At 38.0% G+C, this 18,750-nt stretch overlaps 1 protein-coding gene across 1 annotated transcript in view; it reads left to right on the top strand.

The window, feature by feature from the left end:
- The window catches only part of LOC115211064 (S-adenosylmethionine sensor upstream of mTORC1), a 254,580-nt gene that overhangs the window by 132,812 nt on the left and 103,018 nt on the right, over positions 1–18,750 (top strand). Inside the window, exon 2 of the mRNA XM_029779952.2 lies at positions 9,580–9,919. Coding sequence (XP_029635812.1) covers positions 9,580–9,919 — 340 coding nt within the window. The remainder of the gene's footprint in view (positions 1–9,579; positions 9,920–18,750) is intronic.

The raw sequence follows: 18,750 nt of genomic DNA, 5'->3' as shown, positions 1-18,750 counted from the left end.
GTGTGCGTGTTTGCTTGTGTACAGTTTGGTAGTATCAGATTAGTGGCGTTGGCTAATGGTCTGTTATTATTTAGTCTAAATGTTCTTGGCAACATGCTGCTACCAACACAAGCAAAGAGGACATTTTACAAAGATGATCCTTATCATGAATGTACCCAGTTGAGATAGCATTCCTTATTTACAAACTACCTTTCAACTACTCAAAATTTTGTTTCCACCAAAATATTTGTGAGTTGCCTGGCTTTTGCTTAAATAAATACAAACTTCTAAAATCGTTTTCTTTAATTGATATTTATCCCTAAAGAATTAGATTTTGTTCCTTTTCTTTATAAGAGAGCAGATGGGTAATACCATCTCTCAGCCAGTAATGGCTTTCTGTATTCTTCCAGCACCCCTTCACAAACATTAATGCCTCTTCCCTAAACTTCCCTTCTATCCCAAGATTCTCGAACTCACTGTCGCCTTCAAACTGTTGCTTTCTTTTGTTGTATGTGATGTAACATCACTGTCCAATTAAGGGATGATTTCTGCATGATTCTCCTTCATAACAGAGAAGTGGTTCCCCAAGAGAAAGGCAATAAACACATCATCCTTGAATAGAAAGTTTCTTCGTCTCACTTGAAGGTCAGACATTCCTTACACTGGAGAACTTCTCTATAAAATCTGGTGCTAATAAATATCACTTACTTCCAGCAGTTCTTCAATTAAGTACTGATGAAAACGTCTGAATTTGCAGAATTATCAAACCCAGACTAAATAAAATAGATTATTGGTTCCTTTTGGACAAGACATACAGAGGGTGATGTTGGTTGAATAAACGCCACCAATACATTACCAGTGATTATTTAAATGATAAACAGCAGTATTGACTTTTGTAAGCATTTAATTCAAAATGTGCAATGGTAAGAGGAATGAGTGTTCTGTTCGAAAGTAAGGACTAATATTTTGGTCTGCATTTGAGATCTGAACCCACTACATGTCTTATCTATCTGCAAAATATTTCTCTCACATCTAATTCTCTTCTGATTGCTACCATCATCATCATCCACACACCCTTTAATAAGCCATTTCTCTATGAAAGACCTTCAATCCCAAAGCCATTACCATACTGTGTTATTCCTTCTGTACAGCGTTTCATCACAATACCCTATACCCTCAATACAATATAATCCAACATACCCTTTAAGCTCATCAATTAGCTTCATGCCTCCCCACACCTTTCTCATCCAACAGGGACCAACTGGTTCTGGACAATGACCTTCCCCTGATATATTAAACAACCAGCAATAACAACAAATGTTACCACAATTATTTTGATCTTAAAAGCTTGCATGAAAATTCTTTTTCTTTGTTTTGTTTCTCTTTATGTTCTTATTTATTTAGAAAGTTAAAGCGATTGTCCAAAATCTGTTTTCAACTAATTTTATTTTATTTCCAAAATATGATGTCTGGAAGCAGTCTTCATGCTTCCCCCTTCACAAATGAAAAACTACAATTAGATTGAACATGACATGAAAATAATGAAATACCTCGCCACCATACCCCATCATTAATAAACAGACGTTTAGAAATATGTAAATAAATATGTTTCTTTTATTTCATTTTTTCTTCTTTTTTTTTTTCAATTTTCTTTCTCCCTCCTCTCCTAAATAAATTCTTGATTTCACAATCAAAGAAACAAAATCTCAAAATCAATAAAATGTCTTGTACTTTAAATCAATAGCAGCAATGTTCTTTGGCTTAGCTTCCTTGTTTCTTTCTCTGATTAGAATATGCCAGTTTATCTACCGAAATGTGCATATTTCTGCCGGACACAGCTACAAGATAAAATTAGATGGCTGTCTTCAATGAAACAATACCTACAATTTCTCTACAATGAAAGAAAAATATAAAATTTTCTTTTCCTCTTTTATAAGAATTTCTTCTGCCTCCCTCACCATTTTCAATGTCCATCTATGCTCTTTTATCGCTATCTTTATTATTTTCTGTGATCTTGTTTCCATTATCATTGTGACATTTCATACAGACTGATCAATAAATTGATTGATTGATTGGGAAGATTTCTCCCATCCTCTCTATCATTTTCTTGCCAACTATCCATTTCTAACTGTGTTTTTACCTAGCACATCAATCCAATCTGCGTTTATATCTGTTTTCTATATAAAACATGTGTACAGATTCTACAGATGCACACCAAAATTACCTCCTCTTCCTCTTCTTCACACACTATTGCTCTTTTTTTTGCTTAATATTCTTCCAGTGTCTGCCTACCTCTCACCTGCACTCAATACCATAATCTAATTCTTCAGTCTCACTACATCGAGCATTTATCAAATAATTGTTTAATTTTTATTATGCATGTACTCACACTTCTCACGGTCTCCAAATACATCTATATTAACACACACACACACACACACACACATACAATTTATGTATGTCTGTATATATGCATATTTATACACATTATATATATCTATATATATATATATATATATATATATATGTATGTATGTATGTATGTGTGTGTAATTATGTTTATCTATACATATATATGTTTATGTGTGTTTTTATACATGCGTGTATGAGTACGTGTATGTATATATATATATACACACGTATACACACACACATACACACACACATACATACACACATAGAGATTGATATTTATTTATTTATTTATTTATTCCTGTACAAAAGCCGAAGCAGGTGTTCATCTGCTGCCTGAATATTTTTCCTTTTTAATAACAAGTTTACATCAAGGTATGTGTCGGATGACATTAGAATGAATTGTTCGGGCAATTATTTTACACTTGATTGATTTTTCTAACATCAGTTATTCAGCCATGAAGTTAGATTTTTACTTTTATCCCAAATTAGTCACCACGTCTTTTCTGTGTAGTGATGGCTGAAGCTGACCATTAAGCAAAGCTTGTTTCGTGTGTGTGTGTATGTGTGTGTGTGTGTGTGTGTGTGGCTGGCTGTTGTTTTACGTCTTGTGGAAAGAAGGCACTGGAATTGGACGAGAAAGATAAAGAGGGTGGGGAGAAGAAGACATACAGGAAGTTAAACATACAGTATTATTGGGACCTTGTTAAAAGCTCGAAAACACTGATGTGTTTTATTATATGTTGAAGGGTTGAGTAGGGTTGATTTAAGGGGTTTTAAGAAGATATGAATGTTGTGAGTTTTAGTTTGAGGGGAAATGTGGAACATATTAATTCCGAAGATCTAACTCAAAGTTGTAGGTAAATTATCACCATCATTGTCGACGTTTAATGTCTACTTTCCATGCTGGCATGGGTTGGACAGCTTGACTGAGGACTTGCAAGCTGGGAGGCTATACCAGGCTCCAATCTGATTTGGCAAGATTTCTACAGTTGGATGCTCTTCCTAATGCCAACCACTGCAAGAGTGTAGTGGGTGCTTTGGAAGACTAGTTTCTGGTTGAGTGCAATCCCACCCCATACCATGATGTTCTGTCCTCCCTGTGAATCTCTCTCCACCACACAGCCACTGTCATGACGTTCACCCCTTCTTCTCCAAGCCCTAGTTCTGCCATCTGCCATAGAAATGCAAAAATGCAATATCAACTTTTGTCAGAGAAGATTACAGTCTTCCACTGCTGATATCACCAGTTCTGACGTTTTTGAGCCCACTGCAGATGTACCCATTGATGACATCATAAGGATGTGGCTCATCGTGTCCATCTGTGAGGAAAGGGCCCCTAACTGGACATCAACAAGACAGATTGAAAGATTTCAGCTGGCAGTGAACTGTCTCTGCATAAATGGGTCTGTGGTGAGTCCCTATGGTCTGCCTAGCTGATTCCATTGCCCTCTGGAATTGGTCCTGCAAGTGCTGTCAGTGCAGGTGGTGATCTTGACATGCCGTTGTAACCCTTGGTCGGCCACTATGTGGATGATCATCTGTACTGTTTGTGGCATTGTATCATTCCCTTAGCCACTCATTTGACTCTGTTCAAGTCATTAGCAATGACCCATGGATGTTGACCAGCATGCAAACGTCCAGTGGCTTACTCCCTCTAATTTCATGTCAGTCTTTGCATGCTAGCTCTGTTCAGGGGACAAATGACAGGTTGGTAAATTTGGGTGCCTTTTATACCCATTGTGTCAGCGCTTTGCATGTGCATCATGCTTTTCACAAAGATGCGTTTTCAAGCATTACCATGTTCATAAAAAGTGAGTTCGAACCCTACATGCAATCTTTGTGTTTTCAAGAGAGTGGTGTTGTGCATCGGTGACATCTTCCTGATGTCAAATTACCTAGAAATCTCATAAAGTCCATATAATCTCAATATCATACGTGAAACAAATAATCTTTTACAGTGCAACGTTTCTTTTGTAGTTCAGTTGCCAGCCTCCTATTACCCCTGTGCTGGTGGTACATAAAAAGCACCCACTACACTCACAGAGTGATTGGTGTTAGGAAGGGCATCCAGCTTTAGAAACACTGCCAGATCAGACTGGAGTCTGGTGCAGCCTTCTGGCTTCTCAGACCCCGGTCAAGCCATCCAACCCATGACAGCATGGAAAGCGGATGTTAAACGATAATGATGATGATGATGATGATATATATATATATATATAGTGAGAATTTACAAAAAAAAACAACAAAAGACGAAGACGGGTGTGTAAACAATAAACAGATGTATTAGTTTAACGCTTGGGAAGTGAGAAAGTCTTTTACGTTTCAAGCCTACACTCTTCAACAGAAAGGAACACAGAAATAAACAAGGAGAGAAAATAGAAAAAGGTTTAGTGACTAGCGATCTATCTTCGCGAATATATATATATATATATATATATATATATATATATATATATATATATATATATATATATATATGTAAAAGGCATCAGATGTGGTGTGAAAGAGAGACGACTGTGCTGATATGGTCATGTAATGTGCATGGACTAGGACAGCTGCATAAAGTAGTACTGACCTCTAACTGTGGAAGAAACCTGTGGTATAGGCAGACCCAGAAAGACATGGGATGAGGTGGTGAAGCATGATCTTTGAACTTTGAACCTCACAAAGGCAATGACTAGTGACCAAGACCTTCAGCGATATGCTGTGCTTGAGAAGAAGACCCTTCAAACCAAGTGAAATCATAGTTGTGGTCGATGCTGGTGTCATGTACCTGGCACATAAAAAGCACCTTTTAAGTGTTGAGCCTTGTGGAGACAATGATAAATATGACAGAGACCTTGGTATTATGTTGTGCTTGAGAAGAAGACCCATCAAGACAAGTAAAATCACAATCGTGGCAGATACTGATGTCACGCAAATGGCACCTGTGTCAGTGTCATGTAAAAGCACCCATTACACTCTCAGAGTGGTTGGCATTAAGAAGGGCATCCAGCCATAGAAACCATGCCGAATCAGACTGGAGTCTTGTGCAACCTTCCAGTTTGCCAGCCGTGGTCAAACCATCGAAGCCATGCCAGCATGGACAATGGATGTTAAGTGATGATAGCTGGGCGAAAAAGTGTCTCACCCTAACGGTTGAGGGAACCTGTGGAAGAGGTTGACGCAGGAAGACCTGGGATGAGGTGGTGAAGCACGACCTTTGAACATTAAGCCTCACCGAGGCAATGACTAGTGACCTAGACCTTTGGAAGTCCCGGCAAGCCAAGTGAGACCATAACCTCATGGCCTATGCCAGTGGTATAACCAGCCCACTTATGCGTACCTTTCCTTCATTGGACACTAAACTATGCTTGCGAAGACCTGTTGAGGCAAGTGAAATCGAAATCAAAATCAAATTCAATGACAGCATCACATGATTGGCATCTGTGCCAGTAGAACGCTAAAAGCACCATCAAGTGTGATCATTGCCAGGGCCACTGACTGGCTCCCATGCCAGTGACATGTAAAATGCACCATTTGAGCATGATCGTTACCAGTGATGCCTTCCTGGCATTTGTGCCAGTAGCACATGAAAACAACATTCGAGCGAGGTCATTGCCAGTGCCACTGGACTGGCTCCTGTGCTGGTGGCATGTAAAAACACCATTTGAGCATGGCCGTGGCTAGTACCACCTGACTGGCCCTCATGCCAGTGGCACGCAAAAGCACCCACTACACTCTCGGAGTGGTTGGCGTTAGGAAGGGCATCCAGCTGTAGAAACTCTGCCAGATCAGATTGGAGCCTGGTGCAGCCATCTGGCTCAACAGTCCTCAGTCAAACTGTCCAACCCCCCACCCCCAGCATGGAAAGCGAACATTAAAGGATGATGATGATGATATGTATATATATATATATATATATATTTGGTTGTGTGGTAAGTAGCTTGCTTACCAACCACATGGTTCCAGGTTCAGTCCCACTGCATGGCACCTTGGACAAGTGTCTTCTATAGCCTCGAGCCAAGCAAAGCCTTGTGAGTGAATTTGGTAGATGGAAACTGAAAGAAGCCTGTAGTATATATATATATATATATATGTATATATGTGTGTGTCTGTGTTTGTCCCCCCACCATTGCTTGAAAACTGATGCTGGTGTGTTTATGTCCCTGTAACTTAGCGGTTCAGCAAAGAGACCGATAGAATAAGTACTAGGTTTACAAAGAATAAATTGTAGGGTCGATTTGTTCGACTAAAGGTGGTGCTCCAGCATGGCCACAGTCAAATGACTGAAACAAATAAAATAATACAAGAATATATATTTATACATGTCAAAACAGTGATGAAACTTTGATGTCTGTCACTCTGAGAAAGGACTTGATGTAAGTTGTCTCGCTTGACTCTGACTTACTTTCAGGTGTTTTGTACACCAGGTGCTTAGAGAATATATTCTCTTACACCTAAAAACCAATCTGACCCACAAACTAACAACACGCATTTCCCTTTTTAGGAAGAGCTTGATGTATTGGTGAACAGTTAATGGCATTGGAGAGCCTGAACATTGAGAAGTTGTAGTTGGTTTAGGGTTAGCTGACCTGGAGGACTGGAAGTCATCTGAATATTGGAAGACAGTCACCTGTGTCATGATGATTTGCTCTGAGTATCAAAATGCTGACACCATGACTGCTGCTCAATGCTCTGTGAACATTGTAAAGGCTTGAAGAGATGACATGGACAGCTGCAACTGAGACTACAAAGCTGTGGCCAGCAGGAAGGGACACAGCAGGCATTCTGACTGTATCCACATACCAGAATTCATCCAACAATAAGGTGATGGAAGACCCAAAAGCAATGGAATTCGGACTTAGGTGATAGAGATAGGTGTTAGAGTTGCCACCATGAAGCCAGTCTTGAATAAGGACCTTTGCTACTATTCATACAAGAGGTACAAGGACAAATTCTGATAACTGGGGCCAAGGAGAACTGCTTGACGAAAGCAAAGAAGCCCTTGAGCAAGCTGAGGAATCCTGTTGATCTAGGGATGGTCTGGTTCTTTGCAGATGAAAAGAACTGCCAAAACCAGTCAGACAACAACCAAAACTATGTATGTGATGTCCCATGTATCATGAAAGCCAAGTTTCTTCAAAGTGTCTCTGTGTGTGTCTCCTGGGAGGGTGACATCATGCTGCCCCACATCTTTGAACAGGGTGTTAAGTGCAATTCAAATGGCTGGAGAGTGTGGTCAGTTCCCAGCTGGAGGGGATTGCAGCTACAAAACCGTATGCACGATAGCAGGATTCAGCTTCTTGCTATATATGCCTCCTGAAGGAGTTGTCAGAAAATTTCTACAACTTTACCAGCCCCAAATTCTGGCCTCCTAATTCTCTTGCTTGTTATCCATTGGGTTATTATATGTGGACACGGTTGAGAAAGACTGCAACTATTCTATTGGCCAAACTGGTGACTAAGATCAAGAAGGTGTTTGAAGATCTCTCCTGGGACACAGTGAGGAATACATACACCAGGTTCTGGGGTCTTGAGGCCATGGTGGCAGCTGAGGGCAGCTACTCTGAGTAACTGTTACATCCCAGCCATAGTCAAGTTGATGTTTTTTGATTTTTCAAAATACTTTTTTATTTCTGGATGGGATATTGTAGTTTCTTCTCTTATTCAAATTATCGAATTTAGCCCAAGCATCCTGTATTGTAAGCATATGGCTAAGTTCCTGTTGATGAATTGGAAAGTGCCACCCTCTCCGAATTGAAGAGCTGTACCACAGACTCTATGCCACTATCTTTTCAGCCTTATATTTTATAGTCAAAGGGGGCAATAACTCTAATTCTCCACCACCCCTCTGGGTTTTCAACCTTCCACCTTTTATATCTACTTCTTTCTTGCCTTTTCTTGCTTTTTCTCTCATCCTATCATCCCATTGTTAGTTTGTTATGCTATGTGGGCAGTGCCTGAAGATTGAGCTAAGACCCCAGACATATCAAAAAATACTGCTTGACATGTTCACATCACATGAAACTAACAGTAGCACATAAAAACACATATTGTGTTTATTAAATAATATTTATCTCTCACCAGATGGAGTATATTTTTTTAAATCTTACCATCACAGAACAGTACACTATATATCTCCATACATGGCTTTCTAAAGCAACACACACACACATGTATTCACTTTTGCAGAACCATTATCACTCTGGACAAAATGCTGCAAAGCATTTTGTCCATCTTTACACTTTAAGTTTTAAACGTCATTGAGTCTGGCTTTGCCTTTCATCCTTTCAGGGTTGAAGTAATAAGCACTAGTGAAATACTGGGGGTCAATGTAATTGACTTGTCCTTCCCCAAAAATTTCAGGCCTTGTCCCTGTGTGAGGTGACACCATTTATCAGTTGAATGTCATTGAAGATCTTGGTGTGCTGTGAACCTGTTGAGGACATAAACCCAGCTCATGTGTCTAATCTCACTAAGAAATGGTGGATGTGTAGATATAGGGCATCACTTTTGTAGGATACATGTGCCATGTCTTGTTGTCTGACCAAACCGAAGAACTTCTGGGACTCCTGACCAAACTAGATTCTATATTTTAGATGGATATTGTCAGACACCTGTTGCCAGAATCTATTCTACAGAAATTCCAAGACATTATTTGCTGTTGATGTGTAAATAATGATGTGACATATATAGAAATTTTTGAACATTAAAAAGATATTGTTCTCTGTATAAACATGCTGTAGCCATACTCAGGAATTCAGATCTGGTTATTTGGAAGTGTTGCTGTGTTCTTACAGCACTCCACTTTTGATTTTGTAACACCTTCACATTCTATAGATCTTTAGGAAGGCTATGAATTTATAAATGACTAATATCTACTGATACTCTGAGTATTGTTGTGGTCTTTCATGTTTAAGATTATTAAAAATAAACTTCAGAAAATTTTATTAACTCACCAGTCATTTTGTTGCTCTTCCCAAAAATAACACACACCTCAAAATAACACCTATCACTTGAGGTGGATTAATATATTTTCTAATTGTTTTTACCTCTGCCAACATTTTGAATGCTGTTTCATAATATCTCCATCTCTTGCTTTATGTATTCATTTGTTTGTTAATTCTCCATTCTCTAATTAGAAACTTAATGACTAAGTTCAGGATATTTCTCTAACATTCACCGTCTTTCTCTCTTTGACAGCTGGAGGAGATTTCCAGAAGATTTGGGAAGAACACTGCAAGAATGGTCAACTTTTAACTGATTATGCTGATGCTATGCACCACTTAGCCGTTGACCACTGGTCTTACCTACCTCAGACACGTATTACATGGTGTCGGGATATTATCCACAAATTCTTTCTACAAGATGGCTTGCAAAAGGCTCGGGACAAAGATATGCGTCGACTACGCCACCATCAGACGGAACAAAATTCTCCTTTAGAAGGCTGTGTTGAGAAGACTTCCTCTGCATCAGGATCGCTTGTTGCTTCAGGATCTGTTTGTAGACCCGAAGATTATAGGAATCAGAAACAAAATATTGTGTGAGTACAGCAACCTTCCATTATTTTTCAATCAGTGAAATTCCTCTAATAATGATATTTTTGGTTCAAAAACTCATTATTCCATATTTTGAACTGCATTACATCTTCCAGAGTGTCTCCTTAAGTATTAACCTCCATATTCTTGCTGACCTCACTTCAGTTCTTCCGCTCCAGTTTTAGGAATTCATTTAATTCATTCTAGTCTTTGTTGGTGGAAAACATAATTCAGTTCTAAATTTAAGAAATGAGGAATTATGTACATTATTTACATTTTTTTTACATTTGATGGATATTTGTCCTCATCTTGTTTTATTGTTAACACAACGTTTCGGCTGATATACCCTCCAGCCTTCATCAGGCATCCTGGGGGAATTTCGAACCTGAGTTCTCATTCCTAAGGTATTTTTTGATGTTGTTGTTATTATTATTATTATTATTATTATTATTATGATTATTATTATTCAGATCACTGCTTGGAATCGAACTTGGAATCTTGGGGTTAGTAGCCTGCACTCTTAACCACTACACCCAAGGGCATATGGTGTAGTGGTTAAGAGTACGGGCAGTGACCTGAATAATAATGATGATGATGATAATAATAATAATAATAATAATAATAATAATAATATTGAAAAATACCTTAGGAATGAGAACCCAGGTTCAAAAATTCCCCAAGACTCCTGATGAAGGCTGGAGGGTATATCAGCCAAAACATTGTGTTAAGAACAAACAAGATGAGGACAAATATCCATCAAATGTAAATAATGTACATAATTTTCTCATTGTAGATCAAAAGCATTTTAAAGCTATTTTCTTTGTCATCATGTTCCAAGATGGCAATATTTGACAGATAAACATGTAACATAGTTGTGCTGTTAATTGATTAATGCTAGTCAAAGATTTGTTGAACCACAGCAAGTCAATGGAAAATAAAAGTTTAAAAAAATATTTGTGTTTCTGAATAAATGAAGCCAATAATATGAATTACCTGTCAACATTCAGATTTAAAATGTAAACAACAACAACCACAAATAGAGTGGAGGTAAGCTCCTAGTGGAGGGAAACATCTGTGAGTCTTGTTCTGGCATTACCATAAGTCTGTGGTTCTGGTTTGGTTGGAAAAGAAAGAAGTCAGTGTTGACCATTTTACTGTTGACTCAAAACCACCAGAGCATTTTTTAATTCATTTGTTAACCGTTTTAAAGCATTGATTATTTTTATTGAGCTTACCATCCTGCCTTCTATTTTACTGAACTCTGGGACTGCGTAACACGCCAGACACATCCAGCAGCACCAGAGACTGTACAGAATAGGAAACCAGTTGTGTGATAGAAACAAAACAAATTCCTCTTTGGTTTTCATAGTTATTGTTAGTTTATTTAATACAAGGTAAGGTTTATTATTTTGTGCATATCAGAGAGTATTTTGTGTTAAAATATTGTTTCCATCGAAGAAAGTAATCAGTTTAAACAAAGATTACTGGAGAGTAAATAAGAATTTATTGAGTGCAAATGCCATTGTTCTTGTTTTACAGAAGATCATGGAAAACATGAAGTTTGACTCAAATAAGTAAATATAATTAGATTTCAATTGTTTATTTAGAATACCAGACATCAAGAGATAGGAGCTGAAGCAGATGTAGATACTAGAGGGTTAAGGTTTCAATTCAAGCATTCACTCTAAACTAAATACTGACTTTGTTTTCTATAGAATTATTGTTTGATTTACTGGTAAAACCCTTGAGAAAGGCACAAACCATCTCATTCATCTCTATGAATCCAGTTTTGTGCACTTGTAAAAAAAAAAATAATTACTGTCAAATTTAAAATTCAATGTTTTTGTTTTCTCTTCTTCTATGGTTATGTGGTAAGAAGTTTCCTTCTCAGCCTCAACGTTCCAGGTTCAGTCCCACTGTGTGGCACCTTGAGCAAGTATCTTTTACTATAGCCTTGAGCCAACCAAAGCCTTGTGAGTGGATTTGGTAGACAGAAATTGAAAGAGGCCTGTCATGTGTGTGTGTGCCTGTTTTTGCCTCCCCCCCACCATTTGACAACCGGTGTTGGTGTATTTACATCCCCATAACTTGGCAGTTTGGCAAAAGAGACTGATAGAAAAAGTACCAGGCTTAAAAAAAATACAAATACCAGGGTCGATTTGTTCAGCTAAAATTCTTCAATGTGGTGCCCCAGCATGGCCACATTCTACTGACTGAAACATGCAAAAGATGGGAAAAAAGAGGAGTAATGAAAACCATTGACTGGACACGATTTCTGTTTGTATTTACTATCTATTGTTACATGTTTGCATGGAGAAATGGTTCTACAATTAGCTGAACATGTTTGGTTTTAACCATAGTTTTCTCTACAATAAACTTATTAATGTATTATGCATTAATGAATCTGCAAATGGATTCATGAAGCAATGGAAATTTTAGAAAAAAAAAATTATAAATGAATGGAAATTGAACCGGTGAGTGTATTAATTAATATGGCATTAAAACAGAGTGACTGTCCCCAGGCACAAAAAAAAAATTGTTTCATCTTTATTTTTAACATTCATTTACAAATAATTAAGTGAGGATGTATTGTAATTAACTTACCTCACTAATTAAACTGTAACATTTATAAATATCAAGGATCTGATCTAAACTTTGACACCATAATTTAAGGCAATTTCATCACTGTTTACAATTTTTAAAAATAATGATATTAACCCTGCATTACTAATAAGACAAGAACTAGGAGAGCTGATTACTTAATCTTGTGCTGGGTAGATTTTATACATATCTCTTTGAAAGTCAAATACCATTTTCAGGCAAGACTAATCCTGTATTTCTCCTCTGAAATCTCACTCAACAAACTTCCTGATGTATTCAGAATAGCAAGTCACATTTTCCTCCTACATGTTTTCAGTGCTACATGTAAATAAATATTTAATCATCTCTTTGTTTCACCTTATGGACCTGGCAACAGGTGAGAGGTTAAAAATAGTTCCTGGCTTTAAGGGCATTGCAAAAGGCCAGGTTGGAAGCCCAACCTTCTAACTTCTTTTACAGGGTTTAAAAAAACTGAAGGACCCCTGCAATGAGTGTGTGAATCTGAGAAGGGAATATGTTGAATAAAATCATAATTAACTGATCCTTCTAAATTTTCTTTTACCCAAAACTAGGAATTTTACAGCCCCACCCCTTATACACAAACCCATTAGGCTAATGGTTAGGGATAAAAGATGGACCAGAGCTAGTTTCTCACTGTTCATCATCATCATCGTTTAACATCCGCTTTGCATGCTAGCATGGGTTGGACAGTTTGACTGAGGGCTGGTGAGCCAGAAGTCTGCCCCAGGCTCCAATCCGATGTGGCAATGTTTCTACAGCTGGATGCCCTTCCTAACGCTAACCACTCTGAGAGTGTAGTGGGTGCTTTTTACAAGCCACCAGCATGAGGGCCAGTCAGGCGGTACTGGCATCAGCCATGCTTGGATGGTGCTTTTTACATGCCACCAGTATGAAGGCCAGTCAGGTGGTACTGGCATCAGCCACACTTGAATGGTGCTTTTTACATGCCACCAGCACAGGAGCCAGTCAGGCGGCAGTGGCCCAGTTAACCGGCACTGGCTGTTCAATTTATATAACCAAGGAATTGAACTCAGCCCTGTAAAATTATTGTCCTTACCCTGGTTGGATACTTTAGAGATTGTTTGGGTGTATTTGAATGTTGCGAATAAGGTGTCTTTGCCACAGGCCTGATATTGTATTGGGAGGAAAAGATGGGAAGTGCCAAGCTTCTGTTTGGTCTCAAAAGCAGTTACATTATAAATAAGAGGGATATTAAACCAATTGTTCCTAGCTTCCAACACAGATATCTCACTAGTATCAGCATGAAGATGGAGATAGAAAGAGGGAGAGAGACAGGAAGAGATAGAAGAGGGTAAAGGAGACTTAATAACGAAATCAACTGCATCAAATGGGAGGTCCTTTCTTAAGCCAAACCTTTATATTAATAGTCAAAAAGTTCTCTATGATCACTTGAAAAGCTGTATCTTTTTAAAAAAAAACAACCTTCAGTAACTGCATAAATATGAGATTTTTTCTTCATGCCCACACTTTATAAAATACATCTTAGCGAAATTTAAGGAGAACACATTCCAGTGTTGTTTTATGTAATTTTTTGTACACATGTGTAAGACACTGGTTATATTTACTGTTCAGTTCATTATCTCCCCTTCATTTTTCTCCATTTTTATTCTAAATGCATGTGCTCATTCAAACGTCAGTTGCATTGAATGCAGTTACTAAACTGTCATTGTTTTCACCATCTTCATAAATGGCAAAATAAATTAATATCTCAACCAGGGAACCCTGGGTAACTGTTTTTCACAAGGCTTTTTGCTTTGTATTTTTTATCATAATATATATATATATATATATATATATATATATATATATATATATATATAGATAGATAGATAGATAGATAGATAGGTGCATAGACAGACAGACAGGCAGGCAGGCAGATAGATTGGTGCATATGTATCACAGTTTATGGAGATAAACACACACACACTTTATACACACATCTATTTGAAGGATTTCTATGAGGATTTTTTTCCAAACTACCAAATGTCTGAAATGACTTATTACTACCAGAGTCGTTATGTATTGATTGGACTAGCAATCTCATATTATTAATATTTACACAATATGGCACATTTCTAAACATCAAACAAGTATAGAATTACTCAGTATATAGAGTTTATTGTTGTTGTTGTTGTTTTTAAACCTCTGTATGCTATGTATGTGTCCCTTCTTTTTCAGTGTATACCGTGTATACTTTCTTTCTTTCACTTTTTTTTTATCATTTCATTATATGTAAACCCCTACACTTTATGTCTGTCTTTGTATTGTCCCCCTCATCCTTCACCCTTGTGGCAAATAAATGAAATCATTATTATTATTATTATTATTATTAAGATGGCAATGTATTTTTTCTGAACAGCTGCGTACCAAACTTGTCTCTCTATAGCATCTATTGTGTATGTGTGTATATGTATATGTACAAATATATATATATAAATATATATATGTGTGTGTGTGTATGTATATGTACAAATATATGTGTGTGTGTGTGTGTGTGTGTGTGTGTGTGTGTGTATGTATATGTACAAATATATGTGTGTGTGTGTGTATATATGTATATCTACAAATATATATGTGTGTGTATGTATATGTACAAATATATATGTGTGTGTATGTATGTATGTATGTATGTATGTATGTATATGCTTGCCCAGATATCATTGTGTTCCTCAGTCCTTCCAGTATCGATGAAATACCAGTAATATTTGTGTCTCTTTTACCTGCTAAAATGATTCTTAAAAGAAAGTTTATCTTTATGATTATTCTAAAGACATCATTATTGTTTTATCAAATGTTATCTACAGGCCATTATATGTTGCCATGCAGCTCTGTTACTATCATCAGCATCACCTCCGCCAACATCATCACCATTATTGTCACAACCACCACCTTATTGCTATCGTTACTGGCGTGTTGCTAGCTGTGACACAGTGTGCCTCCACTCCTCTGTCATCACACAGCTCTAACTCCACAGTCCCACGTCTGACCTAACTGCTGTATCACCAATGCCTTACTCTCCCACATCTGTTTTTACCATTGTCTCATTGTAAAAGACAGTGCCATCAATTTAACTGCATCTCTTCCAATGTCAACGAATGGCATTTGATGGTGTTGTTAGTTGGCATTTGTTAACCGATCACGTCCGGCATTGTTATCATCTTATCCAACAAAACCCACTTTTACTGTTGTTATTCATCTTTGCCCCTTTCTGACATATATCTTATACACTGTTCCAACAAATTCCCTTGTTCTAGTTCTATATTTAAGAGATGAGGACTTATGTACATTATATACATTTGACGGATTTTTTGTCCTCATCTTGTTTGTTGTTAACACGTTTCTGCTGATATTCCCTCCAGCCTTCATCAAGTATCTTGGGGAAGTTTCAAATTCAGGTTAAGACCACTACGCCATATGCCTGTGGGCATATGGCGTAGTAGTTAAGAGCGTGGGCTACTAACCCCAAGATTCCAAGTTCAATTCCAGGCAGTGACCTGAATAATAATAATAATAATAATAACATCGAAAAATTCTTTAGGAATGAGAACCCAGGTTCGAAATTTCCCCAAGACACCAGATGAAGGCTGAAGGGTGTATCAGCCGAAATGTTGTGTTAACAACAAACAAGATGAGGACAAATATCCGACAAATGTAAATAATGTAAATTCCCTTGTTATCTATATAATACTGTTGTTCTCATCCAATAGTTTCCGACTTTGTATGGTTGTATTGGTAATAAGCTATAAGCTGAAGGCACTGACATATCACCCCTTCCTGTCTTGGTTGGTTGAGTTTTTAGGTGAAATTAGACTGAAAAGCTCAATGGCTCAATATTGTGTGTCCAGTAAGGCAGCGAGCTGGCAGAAACGTCGGCACACCGGGCGAAATGCTTATCGGTATTTCCTCTGTCTTTACGTTCTGAGTTCAAATTCCACTGAGATCAACTTTACCTTTCATCCTTTCAGGGTCGATAAATGAAGTACCAGTTGTGTACTGGGATCGATCTAATCGACTAGCTCCTCCCCAAAGATTTCGGGCCTTGCACCTAGAGTAGAAAAGAATATTCTGTGTCCAGTGCTTCTGCATTGGGCCCTTGGCCAAGGTGCCTCTCACTAAGTCTGCATAACTGTCAACAGGAGAGACATAAATAGATACAAGTGCAACACCTTCTATCAACTGGACTTGTTTCAGTCATTAGGCTGTGGCGATGCTGGGGCAATCGACATCCAGTACTTTTTCCTTAGGCCTGGTACTTACTTCATCGACCCCTTTTGCTGAACTGATAAGTTATGGGTACATAAATACACCAACACTGGTTGTCAAGCAGTGGTGGGGGACAAATACACACACACACCTATGAGGGGATTCTTTCAGTTTCCATCTACCAAATCTACTCAAGGCTTTGGTAAGCATGAGGCTATAGTATAAGACATTTGCCTAAGGTGCCATGCATTGGAATTGATCCTGGAGCCATGTGGTTGGGAGGCAAACTCCTTACCACAAGTTTCTCCACAAGGTCTTGTTTGTCCATGTTACCCTCCAAAGGCTGGATGGATTTAAACACCAGAAGGCAATGAAATTAGGTTGTATGTCATGAATAAAAACATTTCTTACAGACAGCAGCGCTTTATGGTGGCGACTGCATTATTGAAATTGTTACAATTTGAAATTAAAAATGCAAGTATTTATCAAACAGCACAACTTTTGATTACTGTTGAGTAATTAACTCTGAAAAAGTAATTTGTATTTCACATTTTTATTTGTATATTTATGTGTGTGTGTATGTGTAAAACAAACAAAAATAACAACAAAGGAACATTCAGTATTTCAGCTCACACACACAAACACACACACACACACTCGGTTGAGTCAGAAAGTAATGCAATTTTTATTTGTGTTGCTTTTTGACTTAACCTTTGCATACACAAAGGTGAGTCAAGAAGTAATGCAAATAAAATTTACTAATGTTACTGTGTTTTGTGCCCTCTGAAAATCCTAACGAAGCAGTAATTACAGTTGTTACATAGGTGCAGGTGTGGCTGTATGGTAAGAAGTTTGCTTCTCGATCACATGATTCCAGGTTCAGTCCCACTGTGTGATAGTAGACCCTTGGGCCAACCAAAGCTTTGTGAGTGGATTTGGTGGATGGAAACTGAAAGAAGCCCATCATATGTGTATGTGTTTGTCGCCACCACCGATTGACAGCCTGTGTTGGTGTGTTTACATCCTCATAACATAGCAGTTCAGCAAAAAGGACTGATAGAATAAGTACCAAGCTTTGAAAAAGTTATTGAATCAATTCATTCGACTGAAATTCTTTGAGGCATTGCCCCAGCATGGCCGCAGTCTAAAGACTGAAACAAGTAAATATTAAAAGATAAAACTGAACATTCTGTTTTGAACATTTTCCAAAATTATGTTTTCTAGGACAGTTTTCATGTTTTACCCTTGATCATTTACTTACAACTGTCCAAGTGTGTCATCACCATCTCTGGTCTCTCATGGACCCTGAACACTGTGGAAACAACTGCTTACTTCACACAAATTCTTACTGAATTCCAACATTATTATAACAATATCAAAATTATTACCGTCGTCATTTTATATCTGTCTTCCACATGAGAATAGGTCAGATGGCTCCCCAGGACCCAATGAATTCCCACGTGAGAATAGGTCCAATGGCTTCACAGGACCCAATGAATAGGAGGACTGTATCATGTTGCGGTGTCTCCTTCAGCATGGCTTCTAATGTTAGTTGGCTTTCTCAATGCCATTCACTTTATAGAGTACTGGGTGCTATTATTCATAGCACCAGCAACTGTGAGGTCACCATGTTATTTGCAAGACAGAAGACTCCACCCAGTCACCCAGCCACCTCTGCCTTGGCTGATTAGGAGTATTGCAAAAAGAGGGGTGGTTTCATGCCAGGTGTTGAGGTTAGAGTATGATTGAGGGATAGGAAGAGATTCATTACTGAAGATGAGATGCATGGCTACTTTATGGCAGAGCTGGATAGAGACATAAAGATGGGAGGGGTCTGACAAGTTGTCAGGGTATAACTTCAAAGTACAAGAAGATGAATGGAAGCGAGAATAGGGACAGAAGCACAGAAAGGATGGGTGGGCAGAGGTTGCCGAAGCATGGGGTTGGAAGAGAGTGGTAGATGATGAGAGATGAGGTAGGGGTAGGAGGA

This window comes from Octopus sinensis, linkage group LG4 (genome assembly GCF_006345805.1).
Source record: "Octopus sinensis linkage group LG4, ASM634580v1, whole genome shotgun sequence".
Classification (NCBI taxonomy): Eukaryota; Metazoa; Mollusca; class Cephalopoda; order Octopoda; family Octopodidae; genus Octopus; species Octopus sinensis.
The sequence above is the reverse complement of the archived record's forward strand: the minus strand, read 5'-3'. Positions and strand labels throughout refer to the sequence as shown.